Source organism: Lissotriton vulgaris, chromosome 2_1 (genome assembly GCF_964263255.1).
Source record: "Lissotriton vulgaris chromosome 2_1, aLisVul1.2, whole genome shotgun sequence".
In the NCBI taxonomy this organism is placed as follows: Eukaryota; Metazoa; Chordata; class Amphibia; order Caudata; family Salamandridae; genus Lissotriton; species Lissotriton vulgaris.
The window spans coordinates 327,441,661-327,463,437 of record NC_141687.1 but is presented as its reverse complement, the minus strand read 5'-3'; the positions used below and the strand labels follow the sequence as shown (position 1 = coordinate 327,463,437).

General features: G+C 51.5%; 1 protein-coding gene across 20 annotated transcripts in view; it reads right to left on the bottom strand.

The window, feature by feature from the left end:
* NCOR1 (nuclear receptor corepressor 1) overlaps nucleotides 1–21,777 on the bottom strand; it is a 1,907,529-nt gene that overhangs the window by 305,647 nt on the left and 1,580,105 nt on the right. For 13 of the 20 annotated variants that reach the window (XM_086955042.1, XM_086955041.1, XM_086955040.1 and 10 more), the window contains one exon: nucleotides 21,407–21,556. In XM_086955042.1, the coding sequence (XP_086811168.1) occupies nucleotides 21,407–21,556 (150 nt within the window). The remainder of the gene's footprint in view (nucleotides 1–21,406; nucleotides 21,557–21,777) is intronic. The other 7 variants (XM_086955045.1, XM_086955056.1, XM_086955057.1 and 4 more) reach the window with 1 other exon arrangement.

Below are 21,777 nucleotides of genomic sequence, written 5' to 3'. Positions count from 1 at the left end.
CGACTTGGAACCGCAGGAACTTCCTGTGTTTGTGTGCAATGGGCACATGGAAGTAAGCATCCTGTAGGTCTATAGCGCATAGCCAGTCTCCCTGTTGCAACTGAGGGTAAATCTGATGCAACGACAGCATGCGAAACTTTTCTCTGCGAATCCACTTGTTTGCCTGTCGCAAATCCAGAATGGGCCTGAACTCGTTCTTGTCCTTCTTGCGAACCAGAAAGAACCGGGAGTACAGACCTCTTCCTCTCTGAGACCGAGGTACGTCCTCTATCGCCCTTTTCCTCAACAGGATATCCGCTTCCGCCTGAAGCTCGCGCAGCTGAAACTGCGAGCTGACCGGGGGAATAGCTGGAGGAGGGCTGGTGAACCGAAGACTGTATCCATTGCAAACAATATTCAGCACCCACTTGTCCTGAGTAATTTTTTTCTCCACTCTGCCAGAAAAAATTGAATGCTTCCCCCTACCGGAGTGGGTAACGGATCCGGGGGAAGTAGGTTCCTAGGGCCTAGACCCCGCCTGGCCCATGGGCGCTGGAGCCGACTGCTGGCCTCCCCTGCCCTTCTGGCGCTTCTGGAACGGCTTACGGAACTGGTGTTGCTGTTGCGATTGCCCCGAAGCCTGTCCCCGTCCTCGGCCTTGTCCGCCGAACCGCCATTGGAATGGGCGGTACTGCTTCTTGGTCTCTTTAGGCTTCTCCAGGCCTACAGCCGTCAGCGTCTCGGCCTCCACCTTCATGCGGGCCATCTCGTCGTCCGCATGCTTCCCGAAGAGGGTCTCACCGGAGAACGGTAGATTGGCTACCCTCTGCTGAGCGTCCGGCTTCAAGGACGTAAGCCAGAGCCATGCGTGGCGCCGCTGGTTGACTCCGTGGCAAAATCCGTGAGCAGCCAACAGGGAAGAGTCCGCTGCCGCGCTGCTGATCTGGTTGGCCACCAGCATCCCCTCACTCAGTACTTCCATGAAGTCTTCCCGCTGCTCCTGAGGTAAATGCTCCGCAAAGCGCTCGAGGGAGTCCCAGAGGGCGCGGTCGTATCGGCCCAACAGTGCCGTGGCACTCGCCGCTTTCATGGAGGTAGCGGAAGTGCCACAGACTTTCCTCCCTGCCGAATCCATCCACCTTGACTCCTTATCCGGGGGAACCGTGGAGGACGGAGTGGTGGCATGCTGCTTGCGGGCCGCCGTCACAATGACCGAGTCAGGAGGAGGTTCCGTTCTTAAAAAGGCCGGATCCGAATCGGGGGCCCGGTATTTCTTCAGTAATCTCGAAGGGGCCGCCTTCGTCACCGCAGGGGTGAGAAACAAGGCCATCGCCGGTTCTTCCAGGCCCGGCACCAGAGGCAGGAGATGACGAGACAGATGTTTCTGATGTAAAGTCTCGAAAATGACTGATGTTTTTGGAGTGGGCACCGTCAGGGATATGCCCAACTTCGCCGCGCCCCGTAAAAGGACGTCCTGAAACGCCACCAGGTCATCTATCGGGGACACTCTCGTGTCCGGTGACCCCGATAGGGTGGGAGAATAGTCCCTGGTCCCAGAGGACCTCGTTTGTGGCTACCTAAAGCTGGAGGCTGAGTCCCTCTGTTTGGCTTACTGGAGGGACAGGTCAGGTTTGGGGTTTTTAGGCCCCAGGTTTGTCTGTGCCCAGCAGTGTCCAGCTGTGGGAGGTCCCCAACTACTTTTAAGGGGGATCCCTCAGGAGTCTGTTTTATTTTCACTTGGCTAGGTATACTAGCTTCAGTGATCCTAATCTGTTGATTGGGGAGTTCTTTTGGACAGGGGCCCTTTGGGGTCCACCACTGGCATCCCTGACCTTTACAGCCCTGGGCTGATTGAGGCAGGGTAGAGAGGTGCAGGCTACCTGTTCCAGACTGGGTCCCACCTGGGAAGGGTCCACTGCCATCAGGGGCTCTGCCAGGCTAGGCCTGACTACCTCTGGGGCAGTTCCTTCACCAGGGGTAGAGTCAGTTCCCTGAGGAGGCTGGCTCTCACCTAGTGTCTGGGAGGGGGAAGACTTTTCTCCCTCCTCAATGCTCTCAGTTTGGGTGGAGTGATCCATTGTTTCAGGCTTCACAACCCCACTATCTGTTTGAGTAGAGGCTGAGACCATTACAGCCGTACCAACCTTTTCAGGAAGGCACTCAGTTTGTGTTTGGGCTGTGACTGTCACAGCCCTCCTATCCTGTTCAGGAATGTCTGTCTGAGCATGGGCAGTGGCTACCACTGCTCTTCCAACCTTTTCAGGGAGGACTGGTGCTTGGACTGGGGCTGTACCTATTACTGCCCCACTAACCTTTCTGGGTAGGCCTATCATCCTGGAGTGGGTTTCTTGCTCCACCTCAGCCCATGCTGAGAGTTCCAGGTCATTCCCCAGTAAGCAATCTACAGGTAGGTTGTCTGTCACTGCCACTCTCATGGGCCCTGTGACATTACCCCAGCTGAGCTCGGCTACTGCCATGGTATGCCTTCTTTTCACTCCATGAACGTCTGTCACGTGATAAATGAAACCAGGGGTCAGTTGAGCAGAGGGGACCAGATGGTCAATCACCATGGTGATGCTGGTCCCTGTATCTCTGTAATCCTCAACTTTCTGACCATTGATAAGGGGCTCTTGTCTATACTTCCCCAAAATGTGGGTACCAGTAGTGAAGTTGGAAAACCCCATGCCAGTCTCACAGACAAGAGTTGTGTCAGGGGATCTGGCTAGGCCATAATCCACCTGGTTTCCCAAAGTAATGCCCACCACATTCTTGGGGGCACTCCCACCACTTGGGGGATTACCACTAGTGGTAACAGGAGGTCTGGGAGTATTACCTGGGGGTATGTTCTCCTTATTGTTGTTGGCCTTGGGACAACTGCTGTCACTTTTGTAATGGCCTACCTGTTTGCAGGTATGACAATAAGGTTTCTTTTGAGTTTTGGGAGAAGTTTGGGACCCACCCTTTTCAGAGGAGTTTTGGGGCCCTGTGGTTTGATCAGAAGATTTATTCCCACCCTTCTCTTGAGGCTTGGTTGATTTCTTCTTTTGGTCACCACCCTGGTTCTTAGGCCTGACCCTGGTTCTGACCCATTTGTCTGCCCTCTTACCCAATTCTTGTGGAGAGGTCAGATCAGAGTCTACCAGGTGCTGGTGTAATAACTGGTTCTGACAATTACTTAAGATTTGCTCTCTCAAAATTAGATTGTACAATCCTTTGAAATCAGTAACCTTACTTCCCAGTAGCCAGCCTTCAAAAGCCTTAGTGGCACAATCAACAAAGTCAGCCCAATCCTGAGACTGAGTTTTCTGGGTGTGTGTGTCAGGGCTACAGGGCCACTAAGGGTGGCACAATAAGTGCTGCAGCTCACAATACCCTGGGTTCCTAGGGTACCATTTACCAGGGGCTGTTGCTGGACCCCTGGGTGGAGAGCCCCCCGCTCTCCTGGGCCTGCAACAATGCACATCCTGGAGCTAGGTCTCCTCCCCCAGGAAGCTTCAAAGGTATGCCGCCTCGGTGAGCTTCTCCAGACCATTTGCTGTACTCAGCAACTGGCCCCCACCAGTTCCAACCCCCACTCTGGCGGGAAGACTGGCGGGAAACCCTACGTCAGGAAGGGGGGGGTGCCAGCCTGTGCCAACCCCACCCCTCAGGTGGGAGAGACGAGGATAAGGACGACACCGGGCTCCGGCCATTTTGAAGATGGGGAGCCCTGCCCAATCACAGCTAGGATCCTGCCCCCCTCCCACAGGAGAGGAGCAGGCTAGGGGGTGTTTTTCAGCCTATCTAGTCGGGTTCGCCCGATAACACTAACTTTGTGAAATCTAGCTACCATAGACTTTGTCCTGCATCCCGCGTGAGAGTGCACACTCTGCACCCGAATCCCCTAGGCCTCCTACTAGTAATCTGAAGGTTCAGTAACGTAGTCCTAGCGATTCCAAAGCCTATTAGTACAGTACTTACCTGCTAGTAATTTCGCATTCCACTTTTAGAGTATATGGTTTTTCGTGCCCCTCGGGCATTTGTGTAAATTGTGCAACTTAAAGTATTTTCATAAGAGTTTTGTTGTGTGCTTAGTACCCTGTCCTCATAAAGAGTACAGGGCTGTTGTGATCTAAATAAATACACTGTTTATTTTCATAACACTTGTGTGGTGTCCTTTCACTTGGTGTTCAAGGGGTATATGTGATGGTATAACAGCTGGCTTAACACGCCCTCTAGAGTTTAGCCCGAAGACTGCTCGTATCCACGCTACTAGGATAGCTGGTCTATAAGGTTGACTTACAACCAATCACCATAAGGGTTGTTTGGACTGATACAAAGTGCTCACTAGAATAGTGAACATTATATATCAGGCCAACTTCTCACATTACCTTAGAATAGATACCCCAGCAATACCAACCCCAGTGGTGGGTCTGTGAACCAAGATCACACCAGAAAGACCTAGAGAACGGAACGGTCGAAAAAACCATCTCTCCAGACTTGGCTGTTCAGGCAGTAGTGCCTAGCAAACGTGTGCAGCGGGCCCACGTAGCTGCCTGACAGATGTCCTGCAAGGTACTCCCCGACCCAGGGCAGTAATAGCTGCCGTGGCCCGAGTGGAATGGGCGCGCACCCTCACAGAAGGCTCCTTCTTCGCCAGGGAATAGCAAACCTTGATGCACAAGACAACCCACGAGAGATGGTCTGCTTGTCCACCGCCCATGCATTCTTAGCGCCCACGTAACCAACAAAGAGCTGGTCGTCCACTTGGAACTGGCGTGTGCGGTCTAGATAGAAGGAGAGCGCACGTTTTGGGTCAAGACGGTGGAGCCTCTCTTCCTCTTTCGAGAGATGCAGCGGCGGAAAGAAGATGGGCAAGGTGATGGACTGCCCGATATGAAAGGCTGTAACCACCTTGGGCAGGAAAGAAGGACGAGTTCTCAGAACAACCTTGTCCGGATGGACAGAGAGGAAAGGAGGTTTTGAAGACCGAGCCTGGAGCTCACTCAGTCTCCTGGTAGAGGTGATGGCCATCAGAAATGCAGTTTTAAGAGTCAGAAGACGTAGAGGACAGTTATGAAGTGGCTCAAAGGGAGCGCACATCAGATAAGTCAGTACAAGGTTCAAGTCCCACTGAGGCATCACGAAAGGAACACGAGGAAACGTGCGTGATGCCCTTCAAGAATCTATTTACAACATAGGACTTGAAAAGAGAAGGCTGATCAGGAAGCCTCAAGAAGGCTGATATGGCCGAGAGGTAGCCTTTGATAGTGCCCAGAGCAGAGCCCTGCTGGGCAAGTGAAAGAAGAAAGAGGAGAACCTCTGAAAGGGGGGCTGAGAGTGAATCCACAGCCTTTGCTGTGCACCATGCCACAAATTTGTTCTAACGGCAGGCGTATACCGATTTTGTGGAGGGACGCCTGGTTTCCAAAATCACATCACAGACTTCAGGAGGCAAGTCAAATGGCCTCAACTATCGCCAATCAAATCTCCAAGCATGTAGGTGGAGACTGGACAGGTTCAGTTGGAGGACCGTCCCCTGCTGCTGCGACAGAAGGTCCTCCTGAAGAGGCAGACGAATCGGTGAATTGACTGACATGCTGAGTAGCTCAGGATACAAATAACTTTGTGCCCAGTCCGGAGCCCCAAGGATGATTTGGGCCCGGTCTTGCCTGATCTTCAGCACTCCGGGCAGCAGTGCTATAGGCGGAAAGGCGTACAACAGACCGCAGCTCCACTTGCGATGAAAAGCATCTCTGAGCGAGTGCCGCCTTGGAAATTCCAACGCGCAGAACTGATGACCTTGCACGTTCTCTTCGGTGGCGAATACATCTAACCAAGGCTCTCCCCACTGCCGAAAGAGACCTTGCGCAACGTCAGATTTTAGACACCATTCGTGATCCATCATGCACCTGCGGCTCAGTTCGTCTGCCCTGGCGTTCATGGAACCTCCCAGGTGTTGAACCACAAGGGTGACGCCCTGTTGTTCCAGCAATGTCCAGAGGCGCAGAGCCTCCTAAGGGTTCACGACCCCACCCCACCCTGTTTGTTGCAGTACCACATGGCGGAGGTGTTGCCCGTGAACACCTGCAGGGGCACTGGCAAGGCCGAAGTGGAGCATGTTAAACTGAAAGTGCTCATGGCCTACCGAGAACCGACGGTAGCGCCGGTGGGCCGGCAGGCGAGGGATGTGGAAATATGCGTCCTGCAAGTCCAACGCCACCATCCAGTCTCCCGGGTCTAGGGCAGCTAGGACCTGAGCTAAAGTCAACATCTTGAACTTCTCCTTCCGGAGGATGCAGTTGACGCTCCGGAAGTCCAAGATGGGGCGTAGGTCTCCTTTGCCCTTCTTGTGCACCAGAAAGTAGTGGGAGTAGCAACCATGTCCTACTTCTGGCCCAGAACCGCGCTTGCTGGCCCCCTTGGCCAAGAGGGCCATAACTTCCTCCTGCAGAAGTTGCAAGTGATCCCCGACATGCGGTGGCTTGGCTGGAGGGGTTGCCTCGAAGGGGAGGGAGTAGCAGCTTCGGATGATTTGCAGCACCCACCTGTCTGACGTGATGGAGCGCCAGTGGAGGAGGTGATGACGGACCCTGCCCCCCACTGGCATTGAATGGGCCTGAAAGGTCGGCTTTGAGGCAGATGCTGCGGAGCGGATGTGGACTGACCTTGCCTTTGTCCCCCGGCACCGCAACAGCAGTTACCACATCGCGTTGAGGCTGGTTCTGCAGCCTGTGACTGGCGGGACGTGTGGGGGTGCCCCTTCCTTGGCCACAAAAGGGGCAAAAAGCAGAAGTTTGCTGTTGCTCGCCAGACAGGCCCAAGGACTTGGCCGTAGCCCTGGAGTCCTTGAAACGCTCAAGCGCACGGTCTGCTTTGTCGCCAAAGGGCATGTCCGTAAGATTGACCTGGACATCCCCTGAGAAATTGGTGGACCTCAGCCAGGCGTGGTGGCGAACCGCCACAGTTGTGGAAATCGCCCTTCCCAGTGAGTCCGTAGTATTCAGTCCACACATGATGGAATAACGCGCCACATCCAGCCCTTCCGCTTGGGCGTGCCGGGTCCGGGCCTCCTCCGGGCACTGGGGCAGCACGTCCGCAACCGCGTCCCACAAGTTGTAACGGCCCAAAAGGCAAGCAGTGTTGATAGACCGCAACCCCAAACTTAATGAGAACAGTTTCATCCCAAACTGATCAAACCTTTTGGATTCCCGATCTGGAGGAGCAGTCGGGAATGCGATCTTGTACCTAGAGGCCTGGATCACCAGGCTCTCAGGGGTGGGGTGCACAGACAGAAAGCTAGGAGGCGGGTCGGGTCACGTTCCGATCCACAGGGGGCACTGTGGAGGGCTTGGACCAGGTGCCCAACAGAACATCCGTGAGGGCCTCAGTGAAAGGCATTAGAGACTCCGAGGAGCTTACTGGCGGCTGAAGCACCTCTGTGAGGAGATTAGTCCACACGGCCGCAGCAGGGAGCTCAGGAGTCAAGGCCTTGGCTGCCCTGCGCAACACCACAACATAAGTGGCACCCTCCCCCGTAGCAACGGAGGGAGGAGAGATGAATCCAGTGTCTGGTGAAGTGTCTAGACCACTGGCCTCCCCTAGCTCGTCTGACCAGTCCTGGCTCAACTGGCACTGCTGTGCCAGAGGGTCCTCAGACCCCAACCAGTCCTCCCCTTCATCCGTGTCATGGTAAACGGGCTGGAATGACGGAGCTGGGTTGTAGATGAAGGCCTCACCTATCGACGCCGGAGATGGCGCCGGACCCGGACTGAAACTGGGGCCAACGTCGTCCGAGGACGGAGCCAGGACTGACACCATGGGGGTCGGCGCCAACAGAGGGGTCGTAAGGTCAAATGGTGTTGACCGGGATCGAGGGACGGATCCCACGGGGGCCGGCGGCATCGGGACCGAAGTAGACGACGGCGCCGAAGTACATGACGGCGCCGGGGCCGGAGCCACTGGCCCGCGTAGGCCCAAGTCGGGTCTGTGGGGCCAAAAGGCGCGCCAGCAGGCCTCAACGGAGGGAAGGGAGTCCTCATAGCAAAGAGGAAGTCACAAATCTCCTCAAGCTTCGCTCGCAGGCCAGGGACCGGAGGGTATGGGCCTGGAGGCAGCGCCTGCGGCTCCGACGGAACTGCGCGGGCGGTGTCGCCCGAACCGTCTGCCGCGTTGCGCGAGCGGAGTCAGAAGAGCGGTGTCACCTCTTCGACTTCTTCAATTGAGTGCCTTCACTTACCGGAGGACTTGGAGCCCAATGAGTGCTGGCGATGACTCGACAAGCGACGACTGCGGCTCCGTGACCGGTCCCTCGATCTCCTCCTCGACCGGGAGCCGACTGCCGGATCTCGAGCAGCATGCGGGGCCGCTCCCGCCTAGCTTTCAAAGTCAAGGCCGGCAGTTGGGGCACGACTTGTCGTCGTGGTCGGCCAGAGGCAATAGAGACACCGATATTGGGGGTCGGTCACTGACATCAGGCAGTGACAGGCGTCTCACGGCTTGAAGCCAGGCATCCCTACGGCACCAGGAGTCGAAGTCGACTCGAAAAAGAGATCCAAGACAGATCAAAAAGTTAGACAAAAAATGACCAAGAGTACTGCTCTTCTCGGATCTGAGCTGGCTGGCGCGGAAAAAAGAAGAACTGACTTCAGCTCATGATGGCGGCGTCTAAGTACTCCGACGACGTCATCCCAGCGATCACGACGCCGGACACGGAGTCGCAGACGAAACCTACCGAAGCGCAAGGGTACTGCTGACGAAAACTTTCCGGATCCAGCCTGACGCCTGGGGATATTAAGGTAAGGAATCTAACACTAACCTGTTTCTTTCAGATACGAAAGCCACGCTAGTGTTCTGCCCGTTCGATCTGGAGTTGCATGTGTGCAGAGTGTGCCGTGTAGTTATGACAACATTGTCTAGTAAATCCGCCTGCCCCTTTGGTGAGCCAATTCAGTACTTTTTATGAAAGAATGGTGGCATCTACCAAAACCTGAGCAAAAACAGGAGGAAAAGGAGGCTGAGTAGACCATCAGAAGGACATAATTCTGAACAAGCGAGGAAACAGCCTTTGCTGCCACCTCGTGTATCTCTAGAACTTCTGTTACAACTGCTGAAATTTGCTCATACTAACAACTTGGATCTTGAAATAAATATCCCTGAAGCAGACTGGATTAATCATTTTTCCAATATATATGGCTCAAGTGTAATAGTCGAGGCGTTTGCATTACCCCACTCCCCACCCTTTCCCACTAACTGGACCTCTACAAACTTAATCCTGAGCTGTGGGCTGAGATTTTAGCTAATGTTTTTAATTGTGTGTATGAGGGGGGTTTGCCAAAAACTTGGGCATGTTCAATTATAGTACCCATTTTTAAAAAGGGCCAAAGAAGTGACCCCTAGTGTTTTCGACCAATTTCTTTATTGGATTCTTCTATGAAGATTTTGGGCAAAGTCCTGCTAGCTAGAATTAACACCTGGTCCCTAGATAATGATATTCTAGTAGATGCCCAGTACGGGTTCCGTGCGGGCAGAGGGACAATGCTTAAATCTTCATTTGATAATTTCGAAATACACTACTGCTAAAAAGGGGTCAATTTTTGTTGCTTTTATGGACCTGTCCACAGCCTTTGATTTGGTTAATAGAGCCCGGCTGTGGACCATGCTGTTAAAATTGGGTCTTGATCCTCCCCTTGTATATTTTTTGGCAGAACTACATAAGGACTTAAAAGCCTCCATTAGAATGGACCAAGATGGTAATCGTACTGCTTGGTTCAAATCCAGTAGGGGCGTGCGGCAGGGCTGCATTCTTGCTCCCATGCTGTTCACTTTGTATATAAATTCACTTGAGAAGACTCTTTTAACTGCTACCTTGGACACTCCGCGCGCAGGGGACACTCGTATCCCTGTTCTCCTGTACGCGGATGACGCAGCTCTGATAGCTCGGACCCCCATAGGTTTGCAAAGACTTTTAAATGCTTTTAATGATTTCATGTCATCACTTGACTTAGTGATAAACAACTCCAAATCTCACGTCATGGCTTTTGGGGCTGTCAAAAATAATCCTAAACAGTTCTACTGCAATGGTGACGTGATCACTAATGTCAAAATTTTTACTTACCTAGGTGTAATCTTTGACACCAAGGGGAGCTGGGCTCCTCAAATTGTAGCTAAAACTAAAGCGGTTAGGAGCTCGGCCAATGCTATTTTAAGTTTTTCCAGGAGACTGGGTGGGAAGCCAACTGGTGCTTTACTAAATTTGTATAGGGCGAAATCTGTGGCAATAGCCAGGTATGGCTCAGGTTTGTGGGGTTATGTAAATGGCGAACCTGTTCAAAGGGAAGAAAATAAGTTCCTCTGTTCCACTTTAGGGCTCCCCCAATCTACAGCCACGTTCTCAGTTCACCAGGAACTTGGTCTTGGGTACATATCTGACATCCTTCTAATGGCTCCCATCTTGCTATGGATAAGGATCTGGACCAATAACAATCTAGGTTTGAACCATAAAATATTGGTGGACTGTTTAAAACTGGATAATTCTAAAAATATTGCTTGGCTATCATACATTCAAAAGTGTTCTTCGGACCTGGGACGTCCCGATATTTTTTCGGTCCCTCAAGGTCTAAAGAAATCTGATTTAGATTGGGTGAAGGTCAACTTTATCAAATTGAAAAATGTGGAGAGGGAGGAACGCCAACTGCTTAAGCCCACGGTCAGAGCCCACTACCTGACCATTACCCGCCTTACTATACAACCGTACCTTAGAATTGTCAACATCCCCTTTCATAGGTGGCTTCTGGTTAAACTCCGGTTCAATCAGATTTACACGGTCCTTTGTGATAGTCAAGGCTGATATAAGGAGGAGGACGCCCCTGTCTGTAATTGCGACAACTTTTCCACGCAAGATAATATGCACTTTATGTTGTTTTGTAATTTTTTTACTGTGCCCAGACAGAAATACCTGGTTCCATTACTGAAGGATAAAGCCTTCCACCAGGCAAAACCTGCCCTCCTGTATCTCCAATTATTGGACTCTGCTTTGGCTATGTTTAGCGTGGCCAATTATCTTGTTGCTGCTGTTAGGATCAGGAGGAGAAGACTTAAAAATGTAACACAAGGGTTTTGCACAGAAGGTTGAAATGGAAATGTTGTTTATATTTAAATAATTTTTTTTTTGCTAAGTATTTACTCTTTTTTTAGCTGTATTTTTATATTGTGAATATATTAATTACTACTGATGTTTTTAATCATCTTTTTATACTGTGAATATGTAAATATCATAATTTCTCATGAATTTGTATTGCCCCTTCTCTTTGTGATTGTAGAATGCTTTTATGATTTTTAACTAAATCGAATAAAGTGGTTTTGACTTGACTTGAACTGCTGAAATTGGTGGTCTGGAGACAACATGCCCAAGAAGTGAGCTTTATCTCCGCTATTTTTGAAGCACTACAAGGCAGAGCCCACATTCTCACCAAAAACCGTTAAAAAGGCTTATCTATCAGTGATGCCTGCATGTCACTAGAAAAACCTGTAGTGCACATTCAGGCATGGAGTCGAGCCATAGCACGGTGAAATTCATATTAGCTCACAAAATGTACTTGGCTGGATCCTGTTCACCCTGAATTGTCGTAGTAAATGATTTTTTGGACTTCTCTTTAAGGCGTCTAATATAGTGAAAGTCATATTCCAGAGGCATGTGTGTACTGGTCCAAAAGGAAAAATGCAGTAAGGGACCTCATAAACTAAAGTGGTGGAGAAAAATACTCTTTCCCAGTATGACAATTAGTTTTTAACGTCCTGTCCAGCAAAGCAATGGGAAAGGTGCTAGTGTTTACCTTAGTGGAAAACGCTACAACAACTAGGCTTTCCAATGTCTGATATTATGCAGGAAGGCTTATTCCCCAGGGTGGGCCCTATGTTGACTAGCAATAGGTTGATTCATTGGTGGTGGCGAGCAAGGCTTCACCAGCCAGTTTCCAAGGTATAGAAAGACATATATTCAGGACCTTCATAGCGTAGAAGCATCAGTTATTAGCACCGTCGTGAGAAGTGTGGCTCTGTTGTCAGTCCAAAAGGGAGGATCACAAACTGATAGTGTTGGGATTTCATCATTGTACTTCAAATAGTGCCTCTGGTTAGGTAGAATCTGAAGAAGACAATACCTGGCTCAGGAACAGCATCAGGTTCAGAATGCAAACCGGATGGACTCCCCCCTCCTTCTTGCACCAAGAAGTAAAGGGAGTAAATGTACCAGCTGGCGCTGGTTTTGGTTTGGTGGGCATCATCATTTAAGTAGTGAAGATCGGGCCAAAGATTCTTCACGGACAGGGAAGGTACCCAAGCCAGTTTTTATTTATGCTTAGGCGGCAGAGCACTTGGAGGCATGGCAACAGGATCAGAGCCAGAAAGCCTGCAGGATCAAATCTCTCCAAAATTGTGCCCTCCTTGGTCCCAGGAGGTGAATGAAAAGCATTTGGATTTTTGCTCGATCACTAACAGATTGATGATTTGGCTATCACAATAGCTGTATACAACTGCCTGATCCAGCTTTCGATCAACAACTTGGTTCCTGCTCTCCTGCAGTTGTCAGCAATGTCATACTTTACTCCTGGTAGATACTTTGACCACAGTCTAATTATTAGTTTTGTAGACCATGGCGAAATGCCCTTCACTTACCTTAACAAAGGGTGTGAATGGGTTCTGCCATTTTTCAGGATGTAGAACATAGATGTCATGTGTTGTATCACCAGGAAAGTGGTTGTTTCTGAGGATTAAACTGTTTCACCAACATCTGACTGCTTTGAGTTGAATAACACTGATTTACAACAGATGACGAACATAGAACTCTGGTTGATGGGGAATCTGTGCCTCCCAGTGACAAATCAATGACCTCACTGATGCATGAAGTCAGAAGATAGAAACGCATACTAGCTAACAAATAGTTTTCAAACCGTTTTGGGGGTGCTTTTATGCAGTTCTTCACCTGGTTGTCATCTTGACAATCTCCAGGCACTTAGGCAGGGTGTTCATCCTGAGTCAGCACATCAGAACCATGATGAATGATGCAGGATGGTAAAATTCCGCAGAAGTGCAACTCACAATTGTCAGTGTCATGACCTTGGCACAGAAAGTAAACAGCCTGTTAGAGAGCCTTCCTGTTAAAGGTATTTCTGGGTACACACAGTAAACGTTTTCATTAGTCTTTCCATTGGTCCAGAGGTAGTATTGGAGTCTTCACTTGAAAGATACAAATCCCAAACCAGGGAGGCAGAGATTTTCAAATAAACAATGACAGCAGAGACTTTGCCTGACTCCTGGGCAGTAACACATATGGTAAGAATATTAGGAAGGGGTTAAGAGGGAGGTGTCACAGCAGGGCAAAAGTGAGCTGAACAGACTAGGAGGAATTTCCAGCTTGCTCTGGAGGAAAGTATAAATGTCAGTTGATTCTATAAAAGACCCAACGCTGGCGAATAGGATATTTTGTGCTTAATGCACAAGTTACTTAGCTAAGGTAACAAAATATCTGTAAGAAACAGTAGTTAGTATTAGATTCCTTACCTTAGAATACCCCCAGACGTCACACTGGATCCGAAAACTTTTGCGTAGCAGTTCCCTTGCACGTCGGTAGGCGTCATTGGCGCCGGGATGACAACGCCGGAGTACTTAGATGCCGCCCTCGCGCGGGGACGTCAGTTCTTACACATAGCTTTTTCCGTGCCAGAAACGCAGAGCCATGATAAAAACCAACACTGGTGCCATGAAACTAGTGCCCTGAAAGGAAATGACCTTAACCCTAGATATCGGTTCGCAGAATGGGGGGGATGGGTGGGGCGGTAAGGAATCTAATACGAACTACTGTTCTACAGATATATCGTTACCGAAGGTAAGTAGCTTGTACATCTGAAAGAAACAGGTTAGTATTAGATTTCTTACCTTAGAATAGATACCCCAGCAATACCAACCCCGGTGGTTGGCCTGTGAACCAATGATCACACCAGAAAGTCCTGGAGAACGGAACGGCCAAAGAAGCCATGTCTCATGACTTGGCTGTCCAGGCAGTAGTGTCTTGCGAACGTGTGCTGCGAGGCCCACGTAGCTGCCTGACAGATGTCCTGCAAGGGCACTCCCCGGTCCAGGGCAGTAGTAGACGCTGTGGCCCATGTGGAATGAGCACGAAGCCCCACAGGAGGTTCCTTTCGAGCCAAAGAGTAACAAGCCTTGATGCACAAGACGACCCATCAAGAAATGGTTCGTTTGTACACCACCACTCCCTTTTTAGCGCCCACGTAACCAACAAAGAGTTGGTAATCCACCCGGAACTGGCGTGTGCGATCCAGATAGAAGGAGAGTGCACGTTTTGGGCACAGACGGTGGAGCCTCTCTTCCTCTTTCGAGGGATGCGGAGGCAGAAAGAAAGTGGGCAAAGTGATGGACTGCCCGATGTGGAAGGCTGTGACTACCTTGAGCAGGAAAGAGGGGCGCGTCCGCAACACAACTTTGTCCGGATGGACTGAAAGGAAAGGAGGCTTAGAAGAAAGGGCCTGGAGCTCACTCACTCTCCTGGCAGAGGTGATGTCAACCAGGAAAGCAGTCTTCAGAGTAAGGAGAGGAAGAGGACAGTTATGAAGTGGCTCAAAGGGAGCACACATCAGAAAAGTTAGAACAAGGTTAAAGTCCCACCGAGGCATCACGAAAGGAACTGGAGGAAACATGAGTGATGCCCTTCAAAAACTTATTTACAACAGGGGACTTGAACAAAGAGGGCTGATCAGGGAGCCTTAAGAGGGCGGAAACGTCAGAAAGGTAGCCCTTGATAGTGCCCAGAGCAGAGCCCTGCTGGGCAAGAGAAAGAAAAAAAGAGGAGAGCCTCTGAAAGAGGGGCAGAGAGTGGATCCACAGCCTTTGCTGTGCACCATGCCACAAATTTGTTCCACCTGCAGACGTATACCGATTTTGTGGAGGGACGCCTGGCTGCCAGAAACACATTACAGACTTCAGGAGGCAAGTCAAATGGCCTCAACTGCCGCCGCTCAATCTCCACGCATGTAAGTGAAGGCTGGACAGGTTCGGGTGGAGGACCGTGCCCTGCTGCTGCGACAGAACGTCCTCCCGAAGGGGCAGACAAATCGGGCGATCGACAGACATGCGGAGTAGCTCGGGATACCAGAACCTCCGTGCCCAGTTCGGAGCCACAAGGATGACTTGGGCCTGGTAGCGCCTGATCTTCAGCACTCTGGGCAGAAGTGGTATAGGCGGAAAGGCGTACAACAGACCGCAACTCCGCACGTGACAAAAAGCGTCTCAGAGCGAGTGCCGCCTTGGAAATTCCAACGCGCAGAACTGATGACATTGCGCGCTCTCTTCTGTGGCGAATAAATCTAACCAAGGCTCTCTCTGTAGGAAGGTGGATATCTGACTATGGTTACCCCCAACTTTTTCCCTAGTGTTTTGCTGGTTTTCGACTTAGTTGGCCTGGGATCCTGCTATCCAGGACCCCAGGCTTCCTGCTCTCTCTGTTAAAATGGACTCCATGTACCTGAGGTACATATCTAATTGGATACTGGGTCACTTAGGTACCCAGGGCATAGGTGAACTCAAGGCCTACCAGGGGCTGCAGCATGTATTAGGCCACCCCTTGCTGGCCATCCAAATCTGACAACTGGCTGCTCAATCAGCTGGGGCAAGGTGGTGTAATCACCCTTTGCTTTAGATATAGTATACCTATATCGAAACCTAAAATGGACACATATACTCCTATAAGTAACTCCTATGGCAGGCCTTAACAATCTTGGAGGCAGAATTCTTGGAATTATGTGATATAGTGCTCTGGCATGAGCTGAGCCTGTCTGCAGCTTTTGGAACCAAGTCCTTTAGCTGTTTCCATGATAACGCTATACCATATACTCATATAGTGCATTATAACCTCGCGGTTATTGCTAACTTTGGCATAGAATTATCAAAACATGTCGAGTAAGGTGTCATACGAATTGGAATACTACCCCCTCGCCAGTTCTGGCGACGGGGGTAGCATTCCACCCTTCTAGAGGGACACGACCTGTATGTAACTGTGAAACCCGGTTAAAGTTAACTCGAGCCTCAGCATCACAAAATGGATGCTGCCACCACAGACACAAGTCAGACCTCCTGCTGCTGGGAGTCCTTCCAGCGAGGGAGGCTTGGACAAAGGGTTTCCTGCCTTGTGAGGTGCTAGCACCACCCCAGACAGGATTTTGTGTATTAGGTAGGACAGGCCTGAAAGGAATGAGACATGCCTGGGGCACACAAGGTGCCCTGTGCATACACTGGTTCAAACCAGTTGCTGGGGCTCTCCAGCCCCAGCTCTGGCGCGAAACCGGACAAAGGATAGGGGGTGTAACCACCCCCCTTCCTGGTACCACCCATAGGAGGGACCTAGTCATAGTACAGCCCCAGACGCCATTTTAGGTCCACCGCGTGGGCTTGAATTAGCCAAGGCTTTGTTGCCCAATCCTGGGTCCAGCGACGCCGACAGCTTCATCCATCGTGGGACAGCTCGCTCCTCCATCCTGGTCGCCGACAACGCCTCCTGGTCCGTGAAATCTGCAGAGCACAGCGTCGCCCACTCACCTAGTCGAGGTGACTACCATCCGGTGCCCTCCTGGTGCCACCTGACTACTGGCTAGTAGTCACGAACTTGGTCCCCTCTGCTTTCAGGTGTCATCTCTCTTCAAGATCCAGGCTTGGATCACTTCGAACTCTCTTCACTGGTCGCCTGCCAGCATCTTTCTTCCAGGCTCCTGGTCCGTCTTCGAGGATTCCCGACGTCTTTTGAGACCTATGCAGCTGCAGCCCCTGGGCTAGGTAACTTCGGCATTTCGGTGCCCCAGCATAGCCTCACTATCCAAGGGTCAGAATCCACTTTCGTTTTCCTCCTACCAGGTCGGGTTCGCCCGAGAACACTAACTTTGTCTTTACTAGCTACCATAGACTTTGTCATCACGCGTGAGAGTGCACACTCTGCACCCGAGTCCCCTGGGTCTCCTAGAAGTAATCTAACGATTCTATAGTCAAGTCCTAGCGATTCCAAAGCCTATTAGTACTGTACTTACCTGCTAGTAATCTCGCATTCCACTTTCAGAGTATATGGTTTTCCGTGCCCCTCGGGCATTTGTATATACTGTGCTAACTTAAGTATTTTCGTAAGAGTTTTGTTTTGTGCGTAGTACCCTGTCCTCATAAAGAGTACAGGGCTGTTGTGATTTTAATAAATACACTGTTTATTTTCATAACACTTGTGTGGTGTCCTTTCACTTGGTGTTCAAGGGGTATATGTGTGGTATAACAGCTGGCTTAACACGCCCTCTCGAGTCTTTAGCCTTAGACTGCTCGTATCCACGCTACTAGGATAGCTGTTCTATAAGGTTGACTTACAACCAATCATCAATAAGGGTTGTTGGACTGATACATAGTGTTCACTAGAATAGTGAGCACTGCATATCATATATATATATATATGAGCTGCGACCACCGCCATCACTTTCAGGAACACTCGTGGGGCGCTGGTAAGGCCAAAGGGGATCATGGTAAACTGAAAGTGCTCGTGGCCTACCGTGAACCGCAGGCAGCGCCGGTGGGCCGGCAGGACGGGGATGTGTAAGTAAGAGTCCTGCAAGTCCAACGCTACCATCCAGTGTCCCGGGTCCAGGGCAACTAAAAACCTGAGCCCATGTCAGCAACTTGAACCTCTCCTTCCGGGGGAAGCTGTTGACGTTCCGCAGGTTCACGATAGGGCGAAGGCCCCCTTTGCCATTCTTGGGAACCAAGAGGGCTGTAACTTCTTCTCGCAGAAGATTCAAGTGATCCCCGGACACGCGGTGGTACTGCGGTGGCATGGCTGGAGGGGGTCGCCTCAAAGGGGAGGGAGTAGCCCCTTCGGACGATTTGCAGCACCCACCTGTCCGATGTGATGTTGCGCCAGTGGAAGAGTTGATGGCGAACCCTGCCCCCCACTGGCATCACGTGGGCCTGAAAGCACGAACTAGGAGGGCTTTGAGGCGGATGCTGCGGAGGTGGATGTGGACTGGCCTCGCCACCGTCCCCGGTCACCGCCACGGCGGTTACCATGTCCGCCACAACGCTGGATGTTAGTCTGCGGCCCGTGGCTGGCAGGACATGTGGGGGCGCCCCTTCCTTGGCCACGAAAGGAGCGAAAGGCAGCAGGTTGCTGGCGCGGGGCCGACAGGCCCAAGGACTTGACCGTAGCCCTGGAGTCCTTAAAGCACTCAAGCACACTGTCTGCCTTGTCGCAAAAAAGGCGACGGCATCAAACAGCATGTCCATAATGGTGTTTTGGACATCAGCCGAAAAGTTGGCGGACCTCAGCCAGGCGCGGCGACGAATCGCCACCGTCTTTGCCATCGCTCTACCTAGCGAGTCCGTTGTATCCAGCCCACATCGGATGGAGTACCGTGCCGCATCTCGACCCTCTGCAAGGGCTTGGGCGAGTTTATTTCGGGCCTCCTCCGGACATTGTGGCAGCACGTCCGCGACTGTGTCCCACAGTGAGTGGGTATAACGGCCCAAGAGGCACGCGGTGTTAACAGACCGCAACCCCAAACTCTGGGAGGAGAACATCTTTTTGCCATACTGTTCGTACCTCTTGGATTCCCGATCAGGGGAGCCGTCGGGAATGCGGTCTGGGAGTTGGAGGCCTGGTGACCAGACTCTCAGGGGTGGGGTGTGTGGACAGGAAGCAAGGGTCGCTCGGAGCCGGGCGGTGGCGTCTGGCCACGTTCCTATCTACAGGGGGACCTGTAGCGAGCCTGGACCAGGTGCCCAAAAGAACATCTGACAAGGCCTCAATAAACGGCAACAGAGGCTCCGAAGAGCTTGCTTGCGGTTTAAGGACCTCGGTGAGGAAGTTAGTCCTCACGGCCGTGACCGGGAGTTCAAGGGATAAGGCCTTGGCCGCCCGCGTCAACACCACTGAGTCCCTTGCTCACTTTGCCACTGGATTCAAGCAAGCCGGGCTGAAGACGGCTGGAATGCCAGAAACCGGTCCTCGGAAGCTTGTTTCCGGTCCAGGGAAGGCATGGCTTGGCAGTTCGGGCTGGACTGTTCCCATGATGCACAGGGTCAGACTGATTTGCATATAGCCATGTCTGAACTGGGGTGGCAGAGTGGGCTAAAGAACGGTGATGGGTTAAACCAAGGTCTTTTGACTGGGTGTGAGTGTTTGATTGGTCCAGATGCTCCGTCCATTACCACCCCCTTTTGTACCGCTTTTGGCCGCCATAAGTGTGGCAGGGTATGCTCAGACGTGAGTCCCTTGCTTACTTTGCCACTGGATTCAAGCAAGCCGGGCTGAAGACGGCTGGAATGCCAGAAACCGGTCCTCGGAGCTTGTTTCCGGTCCAGGGAAGGCATGGCTTGGCAGTTCAGGCTGGACTGTTCCCATGAGGCACAGGGTCAGACTGATTTGCATATAGCCATGTCTGAACTGGGGTGGCAGAGTGGGCTAAAGAACGGTGATGGATTAAACCCAGATTTTTTGACTGGGTGTGAGTGTTTGATTGGTTCAGATGCTCCGTCCATTACCACCCCCTTTTGTAACACCACACTATAGGCAGCCCCCTCCTCCGAAGCCACGGTAGGAGGGGATACAAAACCAATGTCTGTCGAGGTGTCCAGACCACTGGTGTCCCCTAGCTCACCTGCCCAGTCCTGTTAAGGTTGGCACTCATGTGCCAGAGGGTCCTCAGACCCCTCCCAATCCGCCTCGTCACCCATCTCCTGGTACTCAGAGTCAGATGATGGGGCCGGGTCATAGAAGTAGAAATCTACCAGCGGCGTCGAGCGACGCCGGACCCAGATCGAGGCGAGGACCGGGGACAACGTCGTCCTGGGACGGCGCTGGGGGAGACACCCTGGGGGTCGGCGCCAGCGAGGTCGTGAGGTCGATGCGACGACCCAGATCCAGGACCGGATCCGGCAGGGCCCTGCGGCGTCGGGAATGAAGTCGCCAACGGCGCCAGGGGGCCGAAGCACCCGGCCCGCTTGGGCTCCCAGTCGGGCCGCTGGGCCCGAAGACGCCGCGGAACCAGACGGAGGAGTGAGCGACCTGATGGCTGTGAGGAACGCCTCGATCTCCTCCGGCGTCGCGTGCTGCCCAGGGACCGGCGGGTATGGAGCAGGCTGCGACGCCTGCGTCTCCGGCGGTGTCGCCCGAACCCCCGGCCACGTCGCGCGACCGTCAGGGGAGTTGGAAGAGCAATGTTGCCTCTTCGACTTCTTGTGCCTCTTACCTGAGGACTTGGAGATCGAGCAGTGGTGACGATCCTCCGAGCCGTGATGACTCCGGCCCCGCGATCGGTCCCTCGACCGCCTTCCGGACCGGGACCTCGAACGGCGCTGGGCCGACTGCCGGAGCTCGAGGCGCTTGCGGGACCACTCCCGCCTAGCCTTCGACGTCAAGGTCCGACAGTCAGGGCACGACTTGTCATCGTGGTTGGGCCCCAGCCAATGAAGACACCGGCGATGGGGGTCGGTAACCGACATCAGTCGGTTGCAGTTGACGCAGGGTTAAAACCCGGGCATCCCTACCGCCACCGTCTGAGTCGTTCGACTTTGAAAAATGATCCAAAAAGTTTAGTCAAAAAGTGACTAAGGGTACCACTGTTCCCGGATCGGCACTTGCTGGCGCGGCAAAAATAGGAACTGATGTCTGTGCGCGAGGGCGGCGTCTAAGTACTCCGGCGACGTCATCCCGACGTCCATGATGCGACGACGCCTACTGATGCGCAAGGGTACTGCTACACAAAAGTTTCCGGATCCAGTCTGACGCCTGGGGGTATTCTAAGGTAAGGAATCTAATACTAACCTGTTTTTTTCAGATAAGGGTGCTCAGTGTCTTAACGTCTTTGTATTTTGTTGCAAGTTTCATTTGTGTGCTTTAGTTGATTGATCACTGTTCTTACACTTGATATAGTAATCCTGAGTTATTTTTTAAGTGCCGTTCATAATATATTAAAAACAAATTGCCTGAAGATACTGATCCGCATTTAAACCGTGTTGTAACTAAATTCAACCTTCTGACCACCTTCTTTGAACTAGTCTTGGACTGTTCGGCCAATTTACTTTCTAGTGCAGATCTAGCACTTAGAATTCTACTCATTGTAAAAAATCTGCAATCTTACATTCCATCGCATTGAGCTCTCCTTATGACAGCAAGGGTGCAGGAAGATGAGAGGAAAGTAAATACATTGGTGCAAAAGAAAAGCGAAGTGCTGTAGTCCTTAGCCATAGAATGTTTCTCTCAAACTCACTTTAGTCCCTAATCCCTGCACATGTTCATAAATTGTATGTACATCTATTGTTAGGTGATGCAACCACGGTAAGACGAATGCCAGTACAATCCATCTAAAGACACAAACCAAAAAATTATGCAGCAGTGTGCAAGCCTCCTTACCTGGAGACATAGATGCTGGGTTAAATGCTCTGGGAGGAAATGCAAGCTGGGTACCGGGGACATAAGTGATTCTGTCCATGGGTGGAGTGCTTGTTCCTCCGGGATGAGGCACTAGAATAGTGGGAGGCATATTGGTCAGGTCAATAATCCCTGTTAGAAAACAGAACATTTGTATTTATTTTTTTCTTAAGCTGATATAAAGCATATCCACATTGAGATCACAAAAAATATTCAAAGCATAAATTATTCAACAAATTCACTGGAGTTCTCCTTGCACCAGTGCATCAAAGATGAAGTATGAGTTACTTACCTACGGTAACGATCTATCTGGTAGAGACGTGTCTAGCCGCAGATTCTTTAACTTAGAAGTA